Genomic DNA, 22,878 nt, shown 5'->3' with positions numbered 1-22,878 from the left:
CTATAGACTATAAGCTATTAATGTGCAGCAGCAATAACAAGTAGAAAATAAAAGTCTTTTAGGGTGAATCATAAGAGATTAAATATAATTGAATTTAGCAGTGTGCTATGCACAAAGAAAACAATCTTGTTAAATCTGAAAAATTGTATTTTAAAATTGTATTTTATGGAGGGGGTGAACTTCCAAAGTGAACCAACTGTTGGTTTGTGTTTGAATATTAGATTTTGCATTATGAATACAATTGCTTATGAGTTGAATGATGGCAGTTGTTGCAGTTGCTTAGTGGGTCAAACTAGAAACTGGCTGTGAAGACCTTGTGATCTGATATTTATAGTGTGTGTGTGTGTGTGTGTGTGTGTGTGTGTGTGTGTGTGTGTGTGTGTGTGTGTGTGTGTGTGTGTGTGTGTGTGTGTGTGAGAGAGAGAGAGAGAGAGAGAGAGAGAGAGAGAGAGGGCAGGATATAAATAGCCCCAGTATGTGTGGCTGCTAAAGAGCCCCCTGGCTATACTGGTGTTAAAACTACACAGAGAGCAGCTTTTTGACTGAAGGTAAACACCACGCGATGAAAAACATTTTTATTTGGTTAAAAACTTGATTAGTGTGGAGCTTGAATGCCACGCTGTCATATTATACAAACTGTTGCAATACATGTGGCATTTGAATTTCCATGCTATAACTTTGTGTCGTGTTGCAGTCTCTGCTCTCGTAACAGCATTTCCTCTGCTGCTTTATATGTTCTTTTTAAGAAATGTCCACTGGAGTCATTTGTGAATCTCCATTTGTTTGTTTTGCCGATGCTGAAAGAAAAAAAAAAACCCTGCAGCTTCTCAACTGGAGATTTGCTTTTGACATTGAGAGTTATTAGACTGAAAATTGGGACAATAAGTCCAATTAAAGTCATTAGATCCAATATCCTGCATGTATTATGGTGTCAGTAAAGTAAAAACAATGAGACTGACTGCCACATTTCCTGCTTAGCTGCACTGTGTTGCAGTTGTTATTCAGGACTGTGAGTGGTGTGTGATTTAATGCTCTTGTTTACCTTATAGCTGTGCCTCCTCAGAGTAACCCCTTCTGCACTGGCTCTTTTTACACTTGTCAGATGAGCATGGAAACAGAAGATGACTTTTATCAATCAGAGGAAGACTTGGACGAAGATGAGGCAACGCAATATATTATTGAACAAAGTCTAATTCAGTATAGAAAGCTAAAAGGATTAAATCCAAGGTTTCTATCTACTCACCCAGCATTCACATATAAGTATCTATATTATGAATGTCTTGTTTGTTTAAGTGAATCCTTATTCTGTGCAATAACTTTAAATAGTGATCTGAAACCTTGTGAAGACCCTGATGAGATTTTTAAAGCAATTAAGGAGGGTAAGCTGATGACCTTTAACCTCAGTGCTGATTCAGACAATTCTGAATCTTTCTCAAAGATCTGATACGTCCCGTCTTCATATTCAGGTGATGAGAATGCCCTGAACAGACTTGCAGCCCAACCGGAGACTCTGTCCAGAGTTGATACACGAGGATGGATCCCGCTGCACGAGGCTGCGGCACAGCAGAATAAGAAGGTGCTAGAGATTATCTTTTCAGGTAAATGTAGCTGTAACTTTTGACTGGCACAGGCTTGTTCATTTCAACCCTGAGGTGTTGATCGGTTCCTGGGTGTTTGGGTTCCAGCATCACCCCCGGGTGCAGCCCAGTGTCGCACTCTGAAGGGTGAGACGCCACTGTTTTTAGCTGTGGTCCACGGGCTCAGAGAGAATGCTACATTCCTGTTACAGAATGGTAGCAACCCAGATCTCCAGAATGACGAGCAGGATTCTCCATTAGTGGCAGGTATCTCGCGCTATGTTCGTCTAACTTCAAACACATTTTATTTTAGAGATACCTCAACATGTGTGACACTTTCTCATCCTTTTCTCTCCTGCTCCTTTTGCTCACAGCTCTTCTAAATGATCAGTATGATTTGGCCACGCTGTTGCTTCGTTACAATGCCAAAATAGACCAAACCGGACCACTGGACAGGACAGCTCTACATGAGTCCGCGTTTTTAGGCTTGGAGAATTTTGTGTATCTGCTCTTAGAGTCTGGTGCTAATCCAAATGCATGTGACGTTAAAAAGAAAACTCCACTGGCTCTGGCTGCACAGAATGGACATCTAAATGTGGTGGAGGTTCTGTTACAGAAAGGTAAATGTAGTGATTCAATCTCCTTTTGCTTTTACATATGTATATAAGTAAATGCGTGTTCTCATAGTGCTTTAATTCATTTTTTAGGTGCACAGGTGTGGTGTGAGTCGGAGTCAGGTACGATTTTGTTTGATGCAGCGGCATCAGGAAATCCTGACATAATCTCCTTGCTGCTGGAACACGGTGCAGATCCAAACGTACCCCTTTATAGTGGGCACCTGCCAGTTCATCGAGTGGCATACCATGGACACAGACTGTGAGCATTATCTATACTTATTTTCCTGAATTTTTAAATAGGGTTTCAACCAATATCATGTTCTCACATAAAGATTTTTTTTGGGTTGTTTTTTTTACAGAGCACTGGAACATCTCATCCCAGTGACGAAGCTGCATGCTGTAAAGGAAAGTGGGATGAGTCCTCTCCATTCTGCAGCTGCTGGGGGACACGCCCAGTGTGTGGAGATACTGCTCAAAGCTGGCTACGATCCAAACTTCATGCTGCACCCAAGGATCCGCCGCAACTATGATGATGACCGCAAGTCTGCCCTCTTTTTTGCTGTGTCCAACAATGACCTCCAGTGCACCCGCTTACTGTTAGAGGCCGGGGCTCTCGTGAACCAGGATCCCATCAACTGTCTACAGGTGGCTCTGAGACAGGGCAATTATGAACTGATCAACATCTTGCTGAAGTATGGGGCAAATGTCAACTACTACTCCCGTGTCAACACCACTCATTTCCCCTCAGCGCTGCAGTATGCCTTAAAAGATGAGGTTATGCTGAGAATGATCCTGAACCATGGTTATGACGTGAAGCGCTGCTTTGACTGTCCATATGGTGACAGTTCCCATGATTACACTGCTTGGACGACGTCAGTCATTAAAGACATGGTGGTGAGGCCAAGTTTATGCTAAAAAAATTGATAAAGACTGGAACATGTGAAGTGCAATGGAGTAATGCTATTCTACAAAGTTTCAGATTGACTGTCACATCTCTCTTTCCTTTCTAGTTCTGTGAGGTGATAACAGTATCCTGGCTGAAGCACTTATCTGCCCAGGTGGTGCGCATCATGCTTGACTACACTGACCACGTCTCCTTCTGCACCAAACTAAAGGACACACTGCAGGAGCAGAAACAGTGGCCAGAAATCTGCCACATTCAAAGTATGAACTGCTCACTACCTGTTGTCAGCAAAAATGTGCGCTTCATCTGTAGTTGCTGACTTTTTTTGTCTGACAGGAAATGTGCGGAGCCTGAAGCACCTGTGTCGCCTGCGGATAAGGGAGCACCTTAGACGCCTGCGTTTGAGAGCACCAGCTTTTATCAACTTCCTTCCTCTTCCTCCCAGGCTGAAAGATTATCTGCGTTACAAGGAGTTTGACATTTACAGCAGGGGCAGTATGATTATCCCCTGATGAAAACATATTTATAGATATCAAAGATGTCACTCTTTTATAGAAAGCTTCCTGCTTTATTATTATTATGTGTGATTAAAATTACATTACTTATACAGTCAAAAAATGTGAACATAAATTGTACTCACCTTTTAAATATCTATCAGAGACATATATATGAGCGCAGCGGGACATTGGTGGGTAACAGTTTGTTTGCAGATGACGTGGCGATCTGCAGTGAGAGGAGGGAGCTGGTGGAAGAGAACCTGCAGAGGTGGAATATGCGCTGGACAGAGGATGAATGAAAGTCGGTAGAAGCAAGACGGAGTACATGCGTCTACATGAGAGGGAGATAGGTGAAATGATGAAGATGCCAGAAGTAGAGGTAGTGAAGGTTAGATGAGTTCAACCATCCAAAGCAACAGACAGAGCACAAAAGAGAAGTGTAGGTAGGGTGGAGATGAGTGTCAGGGCTGATTTGTGACAGAAGGATAGCAGCAAGAGTGCAAGATAAATGGTGGAGACAGTGACAAAAACACGGGCCAAATGGAGGTGGCAGTCTAAAATTTTTGATGGGAATGACCAGGATTCGTACAAGATTAGGAATTAGTATATCAGAGGGACAGCTCAGGTCGAGTGGTTTGGAGACAAATTTTCAAAGGCTGACATTGTTTGTACATGTGCAGAGGAAGGATAGTGGATACACTGGACAAAGAAATCTGAATATGTTAGCATCCAGCCAGAAGTCAAAGAGGAAGACTGCAGAGAAGGGTCATGGATGCAGTGAAGGAGGACAAGCAGAGGGTTGGTGTGATCCACTATGGCGACTCCAAAAAGGAGCAGCAAAATAATAATAATAATAATACTCTTTAAATATCGATTTTACTTACTGTATTGAGTCATGTATGAAGGCAAGTGTATTACCGATACACATATGAAAATCACAGCCTCTCTGCTACCATCTAGTGGTAGAATGGGGTATTACAAGCGTGATTGCTCTGTATTTAGTTCTACACAAGATTTTAATACATTTTTAATACATAGAATAGAATAGAATTAGAATAGAATTCAACTTTATTGTCATTGCACATGCACAGGTACAGGGCAACGAAATGCAGTTTGCATCCATCCAGAAGTGCTTTAGTGATATAGATATATTACAATATATATTGGCAATAACATAGATATGTAAGTATATTACAGAAATGGGTCTATTATGGTATGTTATAATGCACACGGTATGAAGTATGTTGTGAATATTCTATAACTATAAGTATGTACAGGCTGTAGTCTTTAATACGTCTTTAATACGTGCACGGTGCCCGAAAATACATAGCAGAGCCAGTACTAAAAAAAGAAAAGAAAAAAGAAAAGAAAAGAATCGGTTTGCATAAGTCACACTGTCAGGGCTTTCACAGCTCCAAAGCGGTGTTTCACATCCTCTTTCTTTTTCTCTTTTATTTAATGTGAGAAATAGTTTCACTTTTGCCATCCTGTTCCCTCCACACACAGCCAATCAGACGGACGGTCACCGCGTCATGTGTTGCAGTACGCCTATCGGTCGCTGGGTGGCGCGGATTCCCTCGTATGTAAACAGTGACGGCAGCGTTTTGCAGTGGTGGAGAAGACCGTGTACGTCATTTTCACAATGGCGGAGGCTGGGTGAGGAGGAGAGTGTGTGTGTACAGCGGCGCCGTAATCGTCAGAGCTACATTGTCTTTAATACGTGCACGGTGCCCGAAAATGGCCCTGAACCCCAGCGCGGTGGGAAAAAGGGACTCAGACTATACCGAGACGACGGATCTCCACCCGAAAGGTGGCGAACCCCAGAAGAATTCAGCCGCCACCTCGGCCACAGCCAACCAAAATGGCGATCAGCCTGGATGTGGAGACAGTGTAATGCCCGAACAAGAAGCCCCTGAGCGGCGGAGGAGCATGCAGGCGGACGCTCGGAGCTTCAGCAGTTCTCCTCTGCCTGCCCAGAGATCGACCGATGAGCTGCCACGGAGAAATTTCCAAATCCCGAGGAAGATTCGCGAACGGAAAGGTGGTGCCATATCGCAGCTATTTTGAACAGAGCCTGTCCTGTCTTTCATGATTCTGCTGCTGCATGTTGCTAGCCTGCTAGCTAGCTACTTGCTTTCGCCAGTTATATTGGTTTAGCTAAAGGTTTGCGAACATTTCGGTTTCGGGCTAGATTACCATGCTGCAGTTTGAGCAGGCGAATAATGTCGGTTGGCGTAGCGTCTGTTTGCAGGCATGCCGCTAGCTGTGGTAGTCCAAGTTAACCAGCGGGCAGCAACGGTGCAGCGAAGGCGCCACTTTGAAAGACTGGCCATCTGAAAGCACACCTTGTTCCGTTTCCTCATCCCTACCCGGCACCGTAGTACTGTTTAGTAATACAGCAGGAGTCATGAGTGGTTTGCAGTCATCACCTGACAACATGTGGGTGTCTCTTTGACCTCAGTGAAGGGCACGGATTTATCCACCCCACACGTCCATCCCGGAGTGTTTTCATAGCACCATGGTTCATTTGGTGGGGCTGCCCACCCCTTAACCCAGCTTGATGTCGCTGGCATTTCAGAGCATCAGTTTTGCACTTCACCTGAGTACCCCTGAGAGCATTACTCTGTGCATCCACCTACCTACGTTACACCCGCCCTTCCCCTTCCTTCTTGCAGAAAGGTGGATGGGCACTGTTGGTTACATTTTCCACAACTATGCTGTGGAGCATCTGTTATTTGGATATATGCAAAGTCCTGTTGAAGTGGAATTATTCTAGCACTATAGGTTGCATAAGTAATTTATAAAGTGTGTTAGTTTCCTAACAGCAATGAGGTACACTGGGCTGCCCCAGTACCCCGTCTCCAGCCTTTTTGTCATTTTGACTTACAGTGGAGAGGTTTACTCTTATCACACAGGCTTGAGGATGTTGACATTTCATTCAGGTTGTCTGCTAGTCATGGTTTCACTTCTTTGCATGAGTTTGGATTACTTGATAAACCTTATGTAAATAAATGCAGGTACTAGACTTCATCCACTGTGTCAGTGTAGCTGCCAGGATTGTAAAAAAAAAAAAAAAAAGCACTGGTCACTGGTGTTACGTGCACCATCGAATGCCCATGGTTATTTTGTATATTTAATATTTCAAATGATAACACGTGACATTCATATTCAGCTAAAGCCTAAGAAGGAACCGTACGCTTTAGACTTAAAGTCTTACGGCGAGGTTGTCTTTTAATCGAGGGAAATGGTTGGTTATCAGTTTGATGTGGCTGCCTCCTGCAGGTTAAATTTGAGTTTAAAATGTGACTTTTCGAAGGGATCGTCCTCTGCTCATTCGCTCAGTCCTGCAAACTGCAGATGGGAAATGCTAATCCGCTGATTCGCTTCTGTGTGCAGGCTTGTACCAGTTTCTCCCCCCCGAGAGCCGGGAGTTTGAGGACCTCGTGAAGATCATCTCCTCGTTTTACCTGGACGCATCATCGCGAGGAACCTTCACCTACTGCAAGGCCAGGCTAATTCACAATGAGCTGCTGAAGAAGGAGGTCAGTCGTCAAGTTTCTGGATAAAATGGCAGGCAATTTAAATAGCTGTGCTGAAGAAATGTTAAATATTGCGAGGTTGCCCCCGTGTCTAATTTACTGTCTGCTCGCCTTTTCTTCGTCAGTTCATAGAAAAGCGGAGAGAGATGAAGCAAGAGGGGCGGACCGAACAAGAACTCGCTGAGTCGTACTGCTTCCTTTTCCCAGACAAATCCAAGGTTGGCCTGCTGGCAAAACCTCACTCATATATGCAGAAGGATATTGACAAATTGGGAAGGCGCGGAGGTTTTTGACTTGCTTCTGAGCTTTGCCTGTTCTGTGTTTTCCAGCTCCAGTGGATCTGTGAGAAGGGTTTATCAGTTGGACACTGTAAGATTAATACACTAGGAAATCCATCAGTGGGTAAGCCGGGTGCTCCCATGTTGCTGTTATATGAAAATGGGCTTTGCAGAATAATTAGTCGAATTCCTTTTTATTTTACTTATCTGCAAGTTTCACAAGCATTTTACAATTGCCTCTGAAGTCTAAGGTAATGGCTCTTACATATGCAATAATATATTAGTCCAATGTTTATTACATACTTTGTTTTCGGATACATCGTTTCTAAGTAATATTAACAAGCATCAGCAAGTAATTGACATAAACGTAGCCTATTAGAAATGTTTTCCCTTAATTTGTTTTTTGTAATCCTTGTAGGTGTTTACCTCTCCAAATATTCCGATTTGTTACAAATCAATCCTTTTGAAGTGGGCGCGTTTGGAGACATGATCATTTTTAAAGTTATGAGGGTATGAATACCTTATCTGTGTTTTGCATTAGAGCTTTGACAGTTCTCTGTTTCCATTTGGACTTTGAGTCAGTAGTTGCATTTTGTCTCTCAGGGACGAATAAAGCACATCCACGAGAACACGCCGAAGAATGCAATCGAATCTTCACCCAAGTTTGACTGTCACTTGTCCAAAAGTGCCAACAGGGTTACATCTCTGCTGTCTTACAGGGCTTTTGAGCTCACGCAGGTAAGTGCTGGTTCCTCTTTATTACCCTGTTTATTTAATCTGGTGTTCCGTCGCGCGTTAGCCAGGTTCTCTAAAAGGTCCCTTCCTGTTAAAAGAAAGTTCTTCCTCCCCACTCTCAGCAAATGCTTGCTCGTAGTGGGTAGCTGGGTTCTTCCTGTGTAATCTTGCGCAGTTGTTGTTGGGATCTAGTGCTGTGTTTTAATCCATCTTCATTTGTGTGTTGCAGCAATATTTTTTTGAGTTTGCATTTGATGAGATCAAAGCGCGGCCCAGGCACGTGTGCCCCTACGCTGTGGTTTCCTTTCAGTACAAAGGCAAGGAAGCTGCAGCAACTCCTATGGCTGCACACAGGTACGTAATCCCGCAGGAAATGGTAAAAGCCAGAAAGCATTTCTAGGCCGTTGAAGTTTTTAAAAAAACAAAACAAAAGTATTACATCTCCGCTGAGTTTGTAAACAGCCTCTATGTTTTGCTCTTTAACAGGTTTAACACTATTTCCTCTGAAGGGAGTAAAGGTAATGGTATTTAAGCTTTTCTTAAATGTAATCAAAGAAATTGGCTTCTTTTGTGTTGTGTTAAAATAGTGCCACGTGTGTGTAAACGTAATAATATATGAAGTGGGTCTGTGCAATAAGAGAAAAATCTATGATGTGCTATTACATGACTTAGGCTAAATAAACAAATACTGAAGTGGGGCTATAAGATACATGGTTCATGTGTCTTGCTGCTAGCTTTTAAGACACCAAATGTGTCTTGAAATGAGGCAGCAGTTACAAAAAGTTATGAAGTATCATGCCTGATGTCTGTGTATGTCTGTGAAGGTTCTCAGTCATCCAGGTCATCGTAGTCAAAGGAGCTTGCAAAGAAAAGCGTCTGGACTTCTTTAAGTTGCTTGAAGACATTTCACCTCTCATCCGAGAAGCTTCTTCAGTTCTAAGGTCAAATGGTGGAGAGTCCCAGATATAAACCTAGTGGGAGTAACCCCCCACAGAGGGACAAAAGGACCCCCTGATGATCCTCTAATCGCCTGAGCCAAGGTGTGAAACTGGGTGTGGGGCCCAATCAGCCAGAGTTTCGGGTGTGCTCATTGAGAGAGTTCAGGAGAGTTTTCTCCAAGCATGACATCCCAGTGCATTTCAGACCCAGCAACACGCTCAGACAAAAACTGGTTCACCCGAAAGACAAAACGCCAAAACACAAACTTAACAATGTGGTGTATGCTGTACAGTGCAGCGAGGAATGCTCAGACCTCTACATTGGAGAGACCAAACAGCCACTTCACAAGCGCATGGCACAACACAGAAGAGCCACCTCCACAGGACAAGACTCAGCGGTCCATCTGCATCTTAAGGATAAAGGACACTCTTTCGAGGATGCCAATGTTCACATTTTGGACAGAGAGGACAGATGGTTTGAAAGAGGAGTGAAAGAAGCCATCTATGTCCACTGTGAGCGACCATCTTTGAACAGAGGCGGGGGTTTACGACACCAACTCTCTGCCATCTATAATCCAGTTTTGAGATCCCTTCCCAGACGCCTTAACGCCCACTCACATCCTGGGCCAGCTGACCTCAGGAATTCGCATGATAAGGTGGGGCCAGGTTTCACAATGAACTCACCCGAAACTCTGGCTGATTGGGACCCACACCCAGTTTCACACCTTGGCTCAGGCGATTAGAGGATCATCAGGGGGTCCTTTTGTCCCTCTGTGGGGGGAAACTCCCACTAGGTTTATATCTGGGACTCTCCACCATTTGACCTTAGAACTGAAGAAGCTTCTCGGATGAGAGGTGAAACGTCTTCAAGCAACTTAAAGAAGTCCAGACGCTTTTCTTTGCAAGCTCCTTTGACTGATGTCTGTGTAGGTTCTCAGTTATCCCGCTCACGTTAGTCTCAGGAAGAATGACTGATGTTTGACCTCTGCCTGTTGCAGGGAAGAGCTGCTACACTGTGTGGAGTGGTCCACTAGTGAACAAGGGCCAGGAGTTGTTCCCCATCTGTTTACGATCCTCCCTGCGTCCTTACCTTCCTTTCAAACTGTGAGTAAACTTTTTCCCCTCTCATGCAAGTCTTAACAAAAGGTCCACAGAGCTACTGGACTTTTCTTTGTTAATCATTAAGGACACTCTTTGCTACACAAGGTTTTTTATGTGCTGAACTTTAACTCTTTGCATAATTTGTAGGAGAGGAGAAAAAGCTACAATGTCCTGTTTTGTTGTTCTTGTTGTTGTATGTTTTTTAATAATGTAACATGTGCCCCGGTGCAGGCCTGAGAAGTTGGAGGTGAATCGGGGCATGCAGCTAGAGCAGGTGAAGCGAAAGATTCCCTCAGTGCTCTTTTCCTGGGACACCTACAGCGTCTCACGGGAAGGTTAGTCCAGAACACACATTTGTTTCTCCCTTTTTTTCCTCTCATAATGATCATAATGGCCCCTGGCATGTGGGCGGTTGTGCATTACTTGAAATTCTGTAAAGCTTTTCTAAAAGCATTCATGCATCATGAAGCCCGGCTGTCTCAGTAAAGTAGCTTTTGTGTGTGTGTGTGTGTGTGTGTGTGTGTGTGTGTGTGTATCATAAATGATTACATGTTGAGTTCCGAGTAACGCATTCCCGCCTGCTTATTTCTGTCTGCAGTTATGAAGTGTGGGATGTCCTGCAGCCTGTTTGAGGTGGTGGACGGGAAAGGCAAACCAACCAGCGGCAGCTTGGCCGCTCTGGTCAACAAACTGGAGAGAGACCGGATGGTGAGTCACATACCTGCAGTTTATCCAGGTTCTCTCAGCAAAATAAACACAACATTCTCAGGTTGTACAATATTCAGGTAAATAAAATGCTCCTTTCTGTTTTGACAACTTTGCATTTCTGTGCATTTGTTTGATACAATTAAGGAGGATCTCGTTTCATAAACAGTTCCATTTTCTCATTGCTTAGAAAACAGTGTAGGGATGTCATCTGTCAAGCTGCCGTGCTAATCCTGTTCTATTTTGTTCAGTAATTTTAAACAAATGGCATAAACCTGTCAGTTTAGCACTCATTTACACACTGAGCAAATGAAATCCTGTCCAGAAACAGACTGCTAATATGATTGCTCCCATTGTGCGATAATGATCTATTCCCTGATGTTCTGACTGCAGCTTTTGCTTTTCTTCTTCAGGTGCTGGTGAAGTCCTTATTTGATAAAGGCTTTCTCTTCCTGTTGTCCTCGGCTCAGATGGTTGAATCCAAAGGTGCCAGAAAGCTTTATCTGCCACTCTCCTCTTGTAATTCTCTGTTGTGTGAGTTGAACACCTACTTGTTGCCTCCGGTGAGAGTTTGGGTTTTAAAAAGGTTCTCTGTTTGTTTTCTAGAGCGGCGGGGGCGGGTAGAGAAGAACCTGCAAGCATTATTCATCTTTCAGGAGCCAAGGATGATCGTCAAGTACTGTAAGTCGTATTCATTGTCTCTACATGCATTTTCTGACTGATCCCGAGTGCCAGCATCTCCGTGCAACGCTAAAGAATATTTCATTTTTGTTTATCGCTGTTATCTTTGTCATGCCGGTTTTTACACGATTCTGATGCATTTTTTCCCCCTCATTCTTAGCATCGAGGCTGTTCGAGCCAGAGCCGCTGACGGTGGAGCCTCATCCGGCTTTCTTGTCATCCATGGAGTCTTTCATCCCCGCAGTGCACTACGGCCTGTTCAAGTTGCGCCCAAACCCAGGCAAGGACCTGAGCTCTGGGGTGGAGCGTCAGGCCACCGATTACCTAACTCGTATGGATTCGGGCACAGTGCGTCCATTCATCCTACCCGACTACAAATATAATGTAAATGAAAGGACGAACCCCGTCACAGCACCCAGACCCAAATGTAACATGGATGCTGTGCTGCGATCGTACGTTCACAACCCCGCAAACTATATTTTACCTCTGAACAAGGCAAAGGACATCATTGAACGAATACGGAACCCTGCACCCGCACCCGCTCCAGCCCCAGTGGAATACAGCCCTGTTTCTGACTGGGGCGGCTCGGACAGGGGCTCGGACAGAGCAGAGAGACCCTCAGAAAGGCTGTCCCAGGAGAGGGCGCCTACAGAAAGGCCAGCCCAGGAAAAACCGCCGACTGACAGCAGCGGCGGCAGTAGTATTAGTAGCAGTAGTAGACGGAGGCCAGGGGTGGCCCATTCAAACGGAGCCCAGCTGCAACACAAGCCCCACGATGAGTCCCAGCCTCAGCCGCAGAGGTTGCGGCTGTCCCAGAACGAGTACGATAAAGACAAAATGAAACAGCTGCTTAAGCTAATTCAGCTTCATAAGAAGGCACTCGTGAAGGATCCTGGGAAGGATCGGGGGGAGGACGGCGCCTGGGATGCCAACAGTCTGAAAAGGAAATTTGAAGGGGACGAGAGAGGAGGCGCGAACAAACATCAACGCACAGATCAGCTGAGCAACGGAGAACCCAGCAGAGGTGAGGCGCGCTGCGATCACCTGTGGAGCCAGATTTCAGTCGTAGAATTTAAGTCACAGCCAATTGAATGAATGAATATTTTATTCGTTTCACAACAGTCTGATTAGTTCTCAGGAATTGAATAACTTCAATACATTTTTAAACAGGTTCATTTCAAGATGCATGTCTTTTTGTTGCTAACCCAGGGGGCTGTTTGAATATCTGTGCATACTGAGAAGAACATCCTAAAGCTGAAAAATAACCTATGTGATGAAATGATGAGAGGGTTTCCGAATAACCTCAAGTTTATTTTGGCACATCTGTATTGCAGTTTCAAAACGTGCACTACTGCTAACTTATCTGCCTTACTTGTGCCCCACTAGGTGCACAAGGGGACGACCTTGTGGATGAGGGTGGGCAGAACGAAAATCTGACAGCAGTGATGGAGAGCATGGGGATCTATGACACCGACCTAAGGGCCCGTGGCAACACCAATACCTCAGCCGTCAGCGAGACCCAACGCCTTCTCAAGATCCTCCTGGCCACACTCAATAAAGCTGTGGCTCAGGGTTCAGTGTCTGCAGACTCAAACCACGGTGAACCATCAACAGGTTCAGGAAGGGTGGAACCCGTTTACCACGACCCGGACCATAGGAAACAAAACGAGCCTCCGTCACAAACGAACTACGCCGAGGTGAGATGTAAACAGCTGATAGGGTTGTTATTTTGGAATATTTTTTCCTATCCAAAGATGAATAAGTATTTTATTGTACTTAAAAATATCTACTGGTGTGTTCTCTCTGTGCAGGAGGACATGGACTGTAGCCCAGGTAGTCCATTCAGCCCGGGCTCCCCACCAGAGCAAAAATGCACATCAGAAAACACAACCTGGGATATCCCCGCCAACGAAGGTACCTGAAAGCAATGAGTTCACACAGTCATCAATCTTTGAGGCATATTTGTGCTAACAAGGCATCACCGTGACTAATTTCATATCTGGCTTCCTCAGACAAAGCGCAGCCATTTAATGAGCAGAAGCCCGAGCCGAAGCCCGAGCCAAAACTAGAGCTGAAGTCCGAGACGAAGCCTGAGCTGAAGCCTGAATTGAAACCCGAACTGAAGTCCGAGCTGAAGCCTGAGCCAAAGCCTGTGCCAGTGGCTGCGCCAGCGGCAGACGTTGACCCAGAGCCGAAAACGCCTGCCGTTGTGGAAGTAAAAAAGATGCCTAAACCCACGCTACCTGCTGTAGAGGAAGTTCCATTCAGGCCCTCCATCAGCTTGGACACAATACTAAATCAGGAAATCCATAGCCTATCTTCTGACATTAAAAATATCATGCACACACAACACATCAACTATACCTCGCAGCTGCCTCCGCGGTTGCCTCCTCGCCACTGCTGGGTGTCTAGCAGCTGCTTCTCACACTTCGTTGTGCCCTACGTCTCCCCTGTCCCCATTCAGGGGCACGTCAAAGCGCTGTGCGAGAAGATGGACAAGTTGATCCCAGCCCCACCTGCTCCCTCCAAGGTCACTTCTCCACCTCCCCCATTGACACCATCTAATCTTACTACCCCACCCCCTGCCCCCATCCCGACCACCAAAACGAAAGCAGAGCCCTCTCTGTCAAAGAGCACCGTCTCCTCACAGAGCAGTAAAACAAGCACCATCAAAGAGATGACATCCACTAAGATTAAATCGGAAGCCCCGTCAGCAGAGATGGGGGGAGAGGTCTACTCTCCTTCTCAAGTCACAGCGGAGTCTCCGGAGCAGAACTCACAAAACCCAGGCGCAGCTTCTGGCAGTGGGCCTGGGCTGCTAGCCGGCAGCCTGATTGGTCAATTGAAACCCGAAGTTTTCAGCAGCCTGGTGGAGATTTTTAAGGACGTTACCAAGAATACAGTTAAATTTTACATCTATTCTGGAGACGAGGGGGAGGAGAGCGCTGTCTGCAAGGAGATCAAGGTACAATGCATTATGTCATTATGTTTGTAAAGATTATTGATTAACCACAGGATTCTATAAATAATTCATTGCAGCTGAACCTATTGCAGCTACAATACAGTCAGTCAGTAAAAAGCCAGACAGTAATAAAAATGACGCTGAGGAAATTGAGTTGAAAGATAAAAGCAGAAATAATCTTTTTTTTTTTTTTTTTTTTTTTTTTGTGTGTTTGCATCTGTTTTGGGGGCATCTCAAAATATAAATAAGAGGTGGAAAGAGTCTGTAAATCTGCAAAGGTTTAAAAAAACAAACAAAAAGAAAACAGTGGCATAGTTATTTTCTATACAAGTCTAGGATTTCCAATATTTCACTGCTTAAATGTCACAGTCATCATCATCAGTTATAGTATAAAAAGATGGATGTCATTTCCAGGTCAGCAAACATCAGTGCTTTAAACATGCATTTTCTCTAATAACCAGCAGAGGGCAATTCTTCTGACTGCTAAAAGATTACATGCTGTGTAGAAGTCAATGGGAAAATAGCTCTTGGCTACATTGCTCTGTGACCTCAGATGGGTTTATCTGTTCAGGCATGATTTCCAGGTCACGTCTAATAAACTGTGAAGTTCATTTTATAAATTATGGTCATTATTAGGGTCAGGAAGGAGGATATCCAGGGTTTGCTCATTGGCTAACGACTTGTGAGTAGTCATTAACTAATGAGTGCACACTGTCCTCAATCCTTAACACCCCTAGTTGACATCTAAAGTGCTGCCATTTTGGAAGAACTACTTAACAATGTTACACCGAGCTCCAGCGGTTACGTGATGATTTGATAATGAACAAAAAGTTTAGTTTTTTTACTCAAAAATGCCAAATGGTTTCAGAAAAAGGCATTTGCTGTTTTCATTGTCGTGTGTAATAGTCTTCAGATATCATTAGCTGCTGGAGTGTGAATCAGACATATAACAAGCAAACTGCACGCAGTGTGGGCTCATTAAAAAAGATGGAAAAGCACTTTTTCAGGTTTTTATGGCTAAAACTAATATTTTGGAGAAAATTGTAAGAATTCGGCAATGAAAATCGTAATTGGTTGCGGCAGTAATGGTGTTGTTACTGCCCATTTTACATGTTTTCTTTCACTTTCTTCATTACTTTTTTTTTTTTCTCCTTTTACTGGAACCAGAGAGCTCATGTTTATTCTTCAGAGGGGATGCATACCATGAGTGCAAATACAGGTCACTGTGGGAATGTGCAAGGCTGCAATAGCTTCTCTTTGTCACTGTGGGTTCATGTCTTAGTGCTCAGCTCTTTCTGTATCTGTCAGTCAGTCAGTACTCGTATGTGTAAAAGAAGAAGACGCATTCATCTGTCTGTCTCTAACAATCTCATCCTCTCCTGTCTGTCACAAAGGAGTACTTGAAAAGTCTTGGCAACAGCGAGTGCAGCCCACAGACATTTTTGGAAAACAGCAGCAGTTTGGATAAGCTCCTCATCATCATTCGGAACGAGGACATCGCAGCACATGTGCATAAGGTACAATCGCCGCCCGTTATCCTCCCTCCAGTCGCTCACATCCAGATTGTAGTTCGGATGAATCGGCACCCGCTGAGGCAGGTAGCGATAAAACATAAATAATGGGAAGTTTTACATCTCCCGCAGAGTGCTGTTTTTCGTCTTGTTGCCTGTTATTTACACGTTCTATTTAGTTATAGTGCTGCGGAAAGGTTTTAGCGCCAATAGCAAAGCGAGGATGCTTTTAAAATATTATCATGAATTATTTCTCTTTAATTTACTTCACACAGTGCAGTAAACAAAACTACCAAATAACTGAGGATCAGTATTCGCAGTGAGCACCCTTTTCCTTTAAAAGAGCACCAGGTCTCCTACATATACGTATCTATAAAAGTACTTTGCTTTTAAGTTTTGGGTGTTTTTTGTTTTTTTTTGTTTGTTTGTTTTAGCTTTGTTTATTTAGTAGTGTCCCTAAAATCTCAGGCCAGTTACTAACAGATCAACGTAAATAGTTCTTAATAACACTGGCTGTCTGTTGTTTTGGGTCTCAGTGATTCTGAAGAATCAGTTTGGGATTAGTCAGACACTTCCCTGATGCTAAACGATTTAAATGCTGGACCTTATATTTCGAATTAAAAGATGTTTAATCTGGAAACTATAAAAACAACTTAATGTTTGGGGAATTAAAAAAAACTCACTCTTTCCTTTATTATGCAGATCCCGGCTCTGGTGTCTTTGAAAAAGTTGCCTTCAGTGAGCTTTGCTGGAGTGGACAGTCTGGACGATGTCAAGAACCACACTTACAATGAGCTCTTTGTGTCTGGCGGCTTCATGGTGTCTGATGAGTTTGTCCTCAACCCTGATCTTATCACGCAGGGTAAGTCGTGTTTTTCTTTGTGTGGACTGTACAAGGTCCAAACAAATATTACTCGACTAATGCTTGTATTGCGTGTTGAACTTGTATTGTGTGTTTTGTCCAGATCGTTTGCAGGGACTGCTGAAGTTCCTGGAGGAACAGAGCACCCCTGAACACCCCTGGCAGTGGAAGGTTCACTGTAAGTCCCAGAAGAAACTTAAAGAGCTTGGGAGGTCAGTATCTCAGTAAGAGATTAGCCATAATAGCTGTATCCACATCAAAATGTTTGCCCATACTGGTTTTAACTGACCTCTCTATGGAACTGCTTTTGCTGTTGTTTCTTAAAGGTTAAACACTAATGCCATGGGGCTGCTGAATCTTCTGACAGCCTATCAGAAAAAGCATTTAGTGGAGTTCCTCCCGTATCACGAGTGTGACACGCAGTCGCGGCAGGCTCCAGATCTGGACTGCCTCATCAAACTCCAAGCTCAGCACACACAACAGCGACACCTCATCTTCCTCACAGGTAATCTCACTTCACCCCCCCCCCCAAAAAAAAAAACCAAAAAAACCAAACAAAATCACCATTTCCACATGCCTCGTTAAGATTGTATTTCTGTTGTGTTAGCAAATGTCTTTTACTCACTGAAAACGCTCATTTTTACAGAGAGACCGTTTGAGATGTTCCTGCAGTACTCCAGAAACGGAATTGTGATAGCGAGCATCGACGATGTTATGAGCGGTTTCCACAGTCTCATCGGATCCATTAATCAGAACGAGCTTCCTACACCTCCTTCTACTGGTGGGTAGCATCAAAAAGGGCGCAGAACACAGAAACAGCAGAGTTCATGTTTTCTGTATAATCTCATTGTTTTGCTAAATTGCCTTTTTCTCCAGCCATCTCACCAGTTAAAGATTTATGTTCTGCCAGACAGTTTTTTAAAGCACAGTTGTTAATGCAGCCATAACACATTTGTTGATTATATCTTTCTTTCCACTTTTCCATTACTCTCCCACTTTCTCTCTCTCTGTCTCTCTCTCTCTGCCCTCTCCTGGTCTCCCAGTAGTGAATGATGAGTGTGTGGAAGAGGAGGACATGTCATTAGACTCTGATGATGGCGAGCCACCAACCATATTAGATCCTCCAGAGCAAAAGCAGCAAGTTGCAAAGAAGCCTCCGCAGCCACCCCCGCCAGAGAACGAGTTTCGTCCTCCGCTCCCAGACCAGCAGACCACCCCTGAGACGACGCCTACACTGTCTAACTACAGTGCTTTCAAAACAGCCATCTCTCAGTTCAAAGCCACGAACCAGATAGGCATGGGCTCTTCAGACATTGGCAGCTTGTCACCGGGAGGTTTCCCTGTGAATCCCCACCAGAGCTTCCTGTGCCCTTCGGCCTCGTGGTCATCATATACGGGTTCCTCTAGCTACACGGCCTCCCCAGCCTATCCCGCCTCCCCCTGCAGCGGCACACAGGAACCTCCAACCACAGTTTCTTCCGGAGCCCCAACCCCGCCTGTCATGCCCCCAGCAGGACCTCTAGCTAACCTGGCCTCCCTCCCCTTGGAGGTCAAGCCTCCCCCTCCCCCTCACCTCATGATGCTGGGTCATGGATATAGCTCGGATGCTGGAGGAGCGGGAGCTGCTGGGACCTCTCCCCTCACCACCACAGTCCCCCCCTTCACAGACCGTAATGACGCAGCTCAGCCAGGTTTCATTGCTGGGACCCCTAAGAATGCTAGTGGGACCCCCAATCAACCGGACAGGACACTCAGTGGACCTGGGGACGGGGTATGGGGGACTGCAGGGACCACAGCTTGTGACAATGCAAGCAACCCGGGCGTGGTCCCACCTGCCCTGGTGGATCCCAGTGGGCTCGCTAAGACTGGAGAAGCACTTATAGGCAGCACCCCTTGTAGTCAAGGGGTCAGGACTCAGGTGAATTGCGCTGACGGCCTTGGTGCATCTGTGGGTATTCCCACAGTACCCACAAGGGGGGGCTCTGTACTCAGACCTAAGCTGCCTCCACATCCAATGTCTGGTGTGGGCTATGGCAGTATAGGTTGCATGCCTCCACATATGGATCACAGGCCAATGATGGGTGCTATGGGCCCGGGTTCTTTAGGAAGTTATCGAGGGAGAGGAGTCCCACCTGTAGGACTATGGCCTCGGCCTGGGCGAGGGCACGAACGAGGCGGTGGGACTGGAGGTGGACCCTGCTCTTGGGGTTACCCAGCAGGCAGGGGTGGGCCACCAAATTATTACACAGACTATTCATATTCTCACAATTATGCCCCTGAATAGACAATCAACATGATTCAAGAGGCAACACAAACACCATACACCAGAGACTATAAGTGCTGGCTGAATGTATATATTTCCTTGTCATAAATGCATTGATTTAAAGCAGAAAATAAGGATCCTGGTTTTCTACATTAATAAAAATTGATACAGGCAGGGTTGAGTGTCCTACTGTCGTGTAAACTGTCTGTACACTCTTTCCATGTGAGCTATTTGAGACCCTGTTCAAACCACTATATTTATATTTGCCAACAAATGTTAATGGCCTTCCAGCTTCTCCGAATTAATCATGTTCTGTTTGTCCCAGTTTGGAAACGGTTTGTGAACAAGGGGAAAGGCTGATATTTTTTTAAAGAAAAAAAAAGAGTGAATGAAATTTCACTTTTGCTGTTGGTTTTCTTTTCTTTTTTTCTTTTTATTTACACACTTGGTTGTCCAGAATTCTATGAAAAATAAAACATTTCAAATCTTGTGTGTGATGGGTTTGATGACGGTGTCAAACAAACCATTAAAAAGATAAATCCCAGCTGTCTTACTATTTTTTTTTTTCTTTGCCTTGGAACTTCCCACCAACCAAACAGTTCAATTTTCAGCATGGAGGTGGATGATGGAGTTAAAGTGTAATATTGACAGTGTAGAGTACTGTAATGGAATTAAAATACTGACATCAAATGTTATTGCTTGTGCTGGTAGATTTAGAGGCCTTTTTAAAAAAAAATGCAGTAAGGAAACATTTCCTGACATTGACATAACATCAAATAAATCTATATTCTCCAGCACTTACATCCTTTGAGGCTCCATACGGAGTGCGACCACCTCTTCAACTCTGTCACAACCGAAAGACTCATTAAGAGGGTCGATGAGTGAGTTGTCTCATCAGCCATCTGATAGAGGGGAACGCCAGGGGGCGCTGTTTGCTTTTAATGTAAGAAATGGGTTAGCAGCACCTTTTTCTACAGAACCTCATTCCAGCTGTGCCATGGAAGCTTAGGGAAATGTGAAAATAAGTTCTTCCTGCTAAATCAATTATGGTTAAGACCCGTCACACAAATGCTGAGCAAGATGTATTTTTATTATTTATTTTAGCAACCTTCTCCACATGGTTATTTATACTTAAAATAACCACTATAAATGCAATATTGAGCGGAGTTCTGAGGCTTGTATGCCTCATACAGGTATGCTTGGTTCTGGAGCATGAAGCACAAACAACAGACTGACTTCTACTGATTTTTAAAGGGACATACACATTACGCAAAATATATAATTTACTATGCAAGTTATGGAAAAAATGCAATTGAATATGCTGCTGCTGCTAGCCTTTGTTAGTTGCTGCTAAGAGTTGTAACGAAAAAAAAATCAAAGATGATAGCTGAGGTTTGTAAAAATGATCATTTCAAGCAACTCATAGAGGTTAAAAAATTAAAAGGTTTGAAGTTAGGTTTTTATTTTGAAAATAGGACATTTAAAGCACGGCCTAAAAAGTAGCTTGAGACTTTTATTTTGAAATCCCCACAGAAATAGTTTAAAAAAAATAAAAAAAACCATGACATTTTAAAGCATTAAATTGGATATTTTATTTTAAAACATTTTTCATAATTTTAAGCATCTACTTTTCTTAGAATTGGACACCGTAATAACAAATTTTAAACTGTGCTAAAGCTAACAGCAGCTGCTCGTTCCTGGCTAATCGATTCATGTAAGTCTTTACTCATGTTCCCTCGTTCCCCTTAGCTTGTTTGTTCGAGGAAAAAATATCTGACTCTTAAGTTATCTGCACAGAGAGCAAGTAGAGTAGGTCTTGGTGCATTTTCTTTCAAAGAATGTGGGCAAAACAATGAATAAACCTGAACAGAAAAAAAAGCTTTTGGCAAAAACAAAAATAACAGGTTAGTTTTAGCTGAAACGTGTTAAAATGCTCTCATCCACTCTGTCGTATTTTTCATGAGTTTGTCACCAAGAGGCATTTTGGAGCGCAACTATGTGCATTTAGTCCCTAAAGTAGAGCCTGCATACTTGACTGAAGCACTTCCGTTTTATTCTCCTTTATACTTCCAGTCCCTCCACTACATTTGACAACTCTCATTGCTTTTCAGACGAAAACAAAGCCTGGTTTCTACAACCTGTCACATTCAGAAAATCTAGGAGTGAAGTCTCCACCACTCAGAAAAAAGATATTTCCACTCTCAAGCTGTGAGTTGGTTTCCATTTAGATAACTGTTTGAGAGGCAAAGATGTAAGAGGAGTCAAAAAAATGAACATAAACTTGGATAGCAGAACTTTGCTACCCCATTAATCATCTCTCAGCACTTCAGCTTTATCAGATAAAACTACCCAGCCTTGTATAATAAAGTAGCACACTGCAGCAGGTTCAAGAGTAAAATGTTTGGTAAAGCAGTGATGTATCAATATTAAAAGTCATAAATAATAATATTTCTGTCAGAGGAACCATTTTTTTCTGCAGAATCAGGACTTCTGCTTTTTCTACCTTTTGGTGCTTTCAGTATGTCGATTTAGGTACAATTCAGAATGGAAGAACTTTTACTTAGTATTTCTTAAACTGATATTTTATCACCCAGCGCAGGAAGAACATTTCAGATCTTTTATTTAAGCTAAAGTGCCTGTACTGTACTACACTTAATATTATTAATAAAATACTTTACAACTAAAAGTCCTGCATTGTCGTTGTTACAGAAATAAGAAAGTAAAAATAAAAATGGATGTTAAAGTGAGTTAATGATGCATTTTATAATATTGCTTAATATTTTAATTTGAATGTGAAGCCGTTCTGGTGTGTTTGATCATAAGAGAAACTTAACACCTGCATCTGGATAAGCAATAGATGGACCTAAAAATAAAGGAACTGCACCAAATCTATGCTAAAATGTAATATTTCTCTCTGAAATGTAGTTAATTTGAAAAATAAGTCATCTTAAATTTGTACATTCTCGAGGAAATGTGCACCTCTGTTGGAATTTCAGCTGAAAATTCTGATCTGAATAGATCTTTTACCACTAAAATGTGATCATTTTGAACATAATACATTTGATTCTTTAAAAGAATTTTCATTGGATTATGGGACACTGTGGAAGAAAGAACCAGGTCAAAAGAAGTATGTATTTCCATTGCTTTAAAATTGGTCCTGTGGGTTCAGTGAGCAGCAGAGATCTCTGGGTTTAGGTGTTACCTTGTAGATGTGCCTTTGCAGGATGTAGGGATTTGGGCCAGAGTCAAACTTGCCTCTGTTCACGAGCAAGTGTAACACCAGTACCCCTTCTCTCATTACCTGACATTATGGAAGACCCATTCCTCCTTACACTGCAGTTTTTCTTGTCTTTAGTTTGCAGCCTAAAGGCAACATTGCAAACATTACATTAGAATGCAGCTTGAGCAGAGAGAAGTAATGTTGCTTAAAGACAGCTTTTTTTATGAAGCCCTTTGAGGCGATGCACAAAACAATGTAAACAACACAGCAGAGGAAAAAAATGTAATCCAGTGCTCTTCTATGAGTCTCCGTCAATCACATATAGCTACATTAAGATTATAAATGTAGCCAACATGGCGATACCATAACGACAGCCTTGCAGGCAACACTATGAGGCTGCACTTGGACACAGCAGAAGTTCTAGCTACATTCATGTGAAAAAAAAAAAAGTTTTCACACTATTTTGCGCAGTCCTCTGAAAATCTAAA

The 22,878-nt window shown here is 43.4% G+C and overlaps 2 protein-coding genes across 3 annotated transcripts; both read left to right on the top strand.

Moving 5' to 3' along the window:
* Positions 1-507: 507 nt before the first annotated feature.
* Positions 508-3,610, top strand: asb14b (ankyrin repeat and SOCS box containing 14b; the record flags this gene model as incomplete). Its single annotated transcript, XM_080899420.1, has 10 exons — positions 508-548; positions 1,050-1,227; positions 1,327-1,379; positions 1,467-1,598; positions 1,686-1,844; positions 1,952-2,197; positions 2,285-2,453; positions 2,554-3,088; positions 3,205-3,358; positions 3,435-3,610. The coding sequence occupies exons 2-10, from the start codon at positions 1,103-1,105 to the stop codon at positions 3,608-3,610; spliced, it is 1,749 nt and encodes a 582-aa protein (XP_080755546.1). The 5' UTR covers positions 508-548; positions 1,050-1,102.
* Positions 3,611-5,201: 1,591 nt separating this feature from the next.
* On the top strand, positions 5,202-19,712 carry tasorb (transcription activation suppressor b). Of its 2 annotated transcripts, none has more exons than XM_080900013.1 (23): positions 5,202-5,636; positions 6,992-7,137; positions 7,260-7,352; positions 7,464-7,536; positions 7,831-7,922; positions 8,016-8,150; positions 8,377-8,501; positions 8,634-8,665; positions 10,084-10,189; positions 10,418-10,521; positions 10,785-10,894; positions 11,305-11,377; positions 11,498-11,572; positions 11,733-12,596; positions 12,959-13,269; positions 13,384-13,486; positions 13,585-14,537; positions 15,929-16,051; positions 16,748-16,907; positions 17,011-17,119; positions 17,234-17,412; positions 17,554-17,688; positions 17,954-19,712. In XM_080900013.1, exons 1-23 carry the CDS (start codon positions 5,333-5,335, stop codon positions 19,189-19,191), a joined length of 5,643 nt encoding a protein of 1,880 aa, XP_080756139.1. In that variant the 5' UTR covers positions 5,202-5,332; the 3' UTR covers positions 19,192-19,712. The 2 variants fall into 2 exon arrangements, with proteins under 2 accessions (XP_080756139.1, XP_080756138.1); XM_080900012.1 differs by having other exon boundaries at positions 17,951-19,712.
* The last annotated feature ends 3,166 nt before the right edge of the window (positions 19,713-22,878 follow it).

Source organism: Rhamphochromis sp. 'chilingali' (assembly GCF_963969265.1).
Source record: "Rhamphochromis sp. 'chilingali' genome assembly, chromosome: 12".
Taxonomy (NCBI): domain Eukaryota; kingdom Metazoa; phylum Chordata; class Actinopteri; order Cichliformes; family Cichlidae; genus Rhamphochromis; species Rhamphochromis sp. 'chilingali'.
Note: the sequence above shows the minus strand (reverse complement) of the source record. Positions and strands in the feature narration are given on the sequence as shown.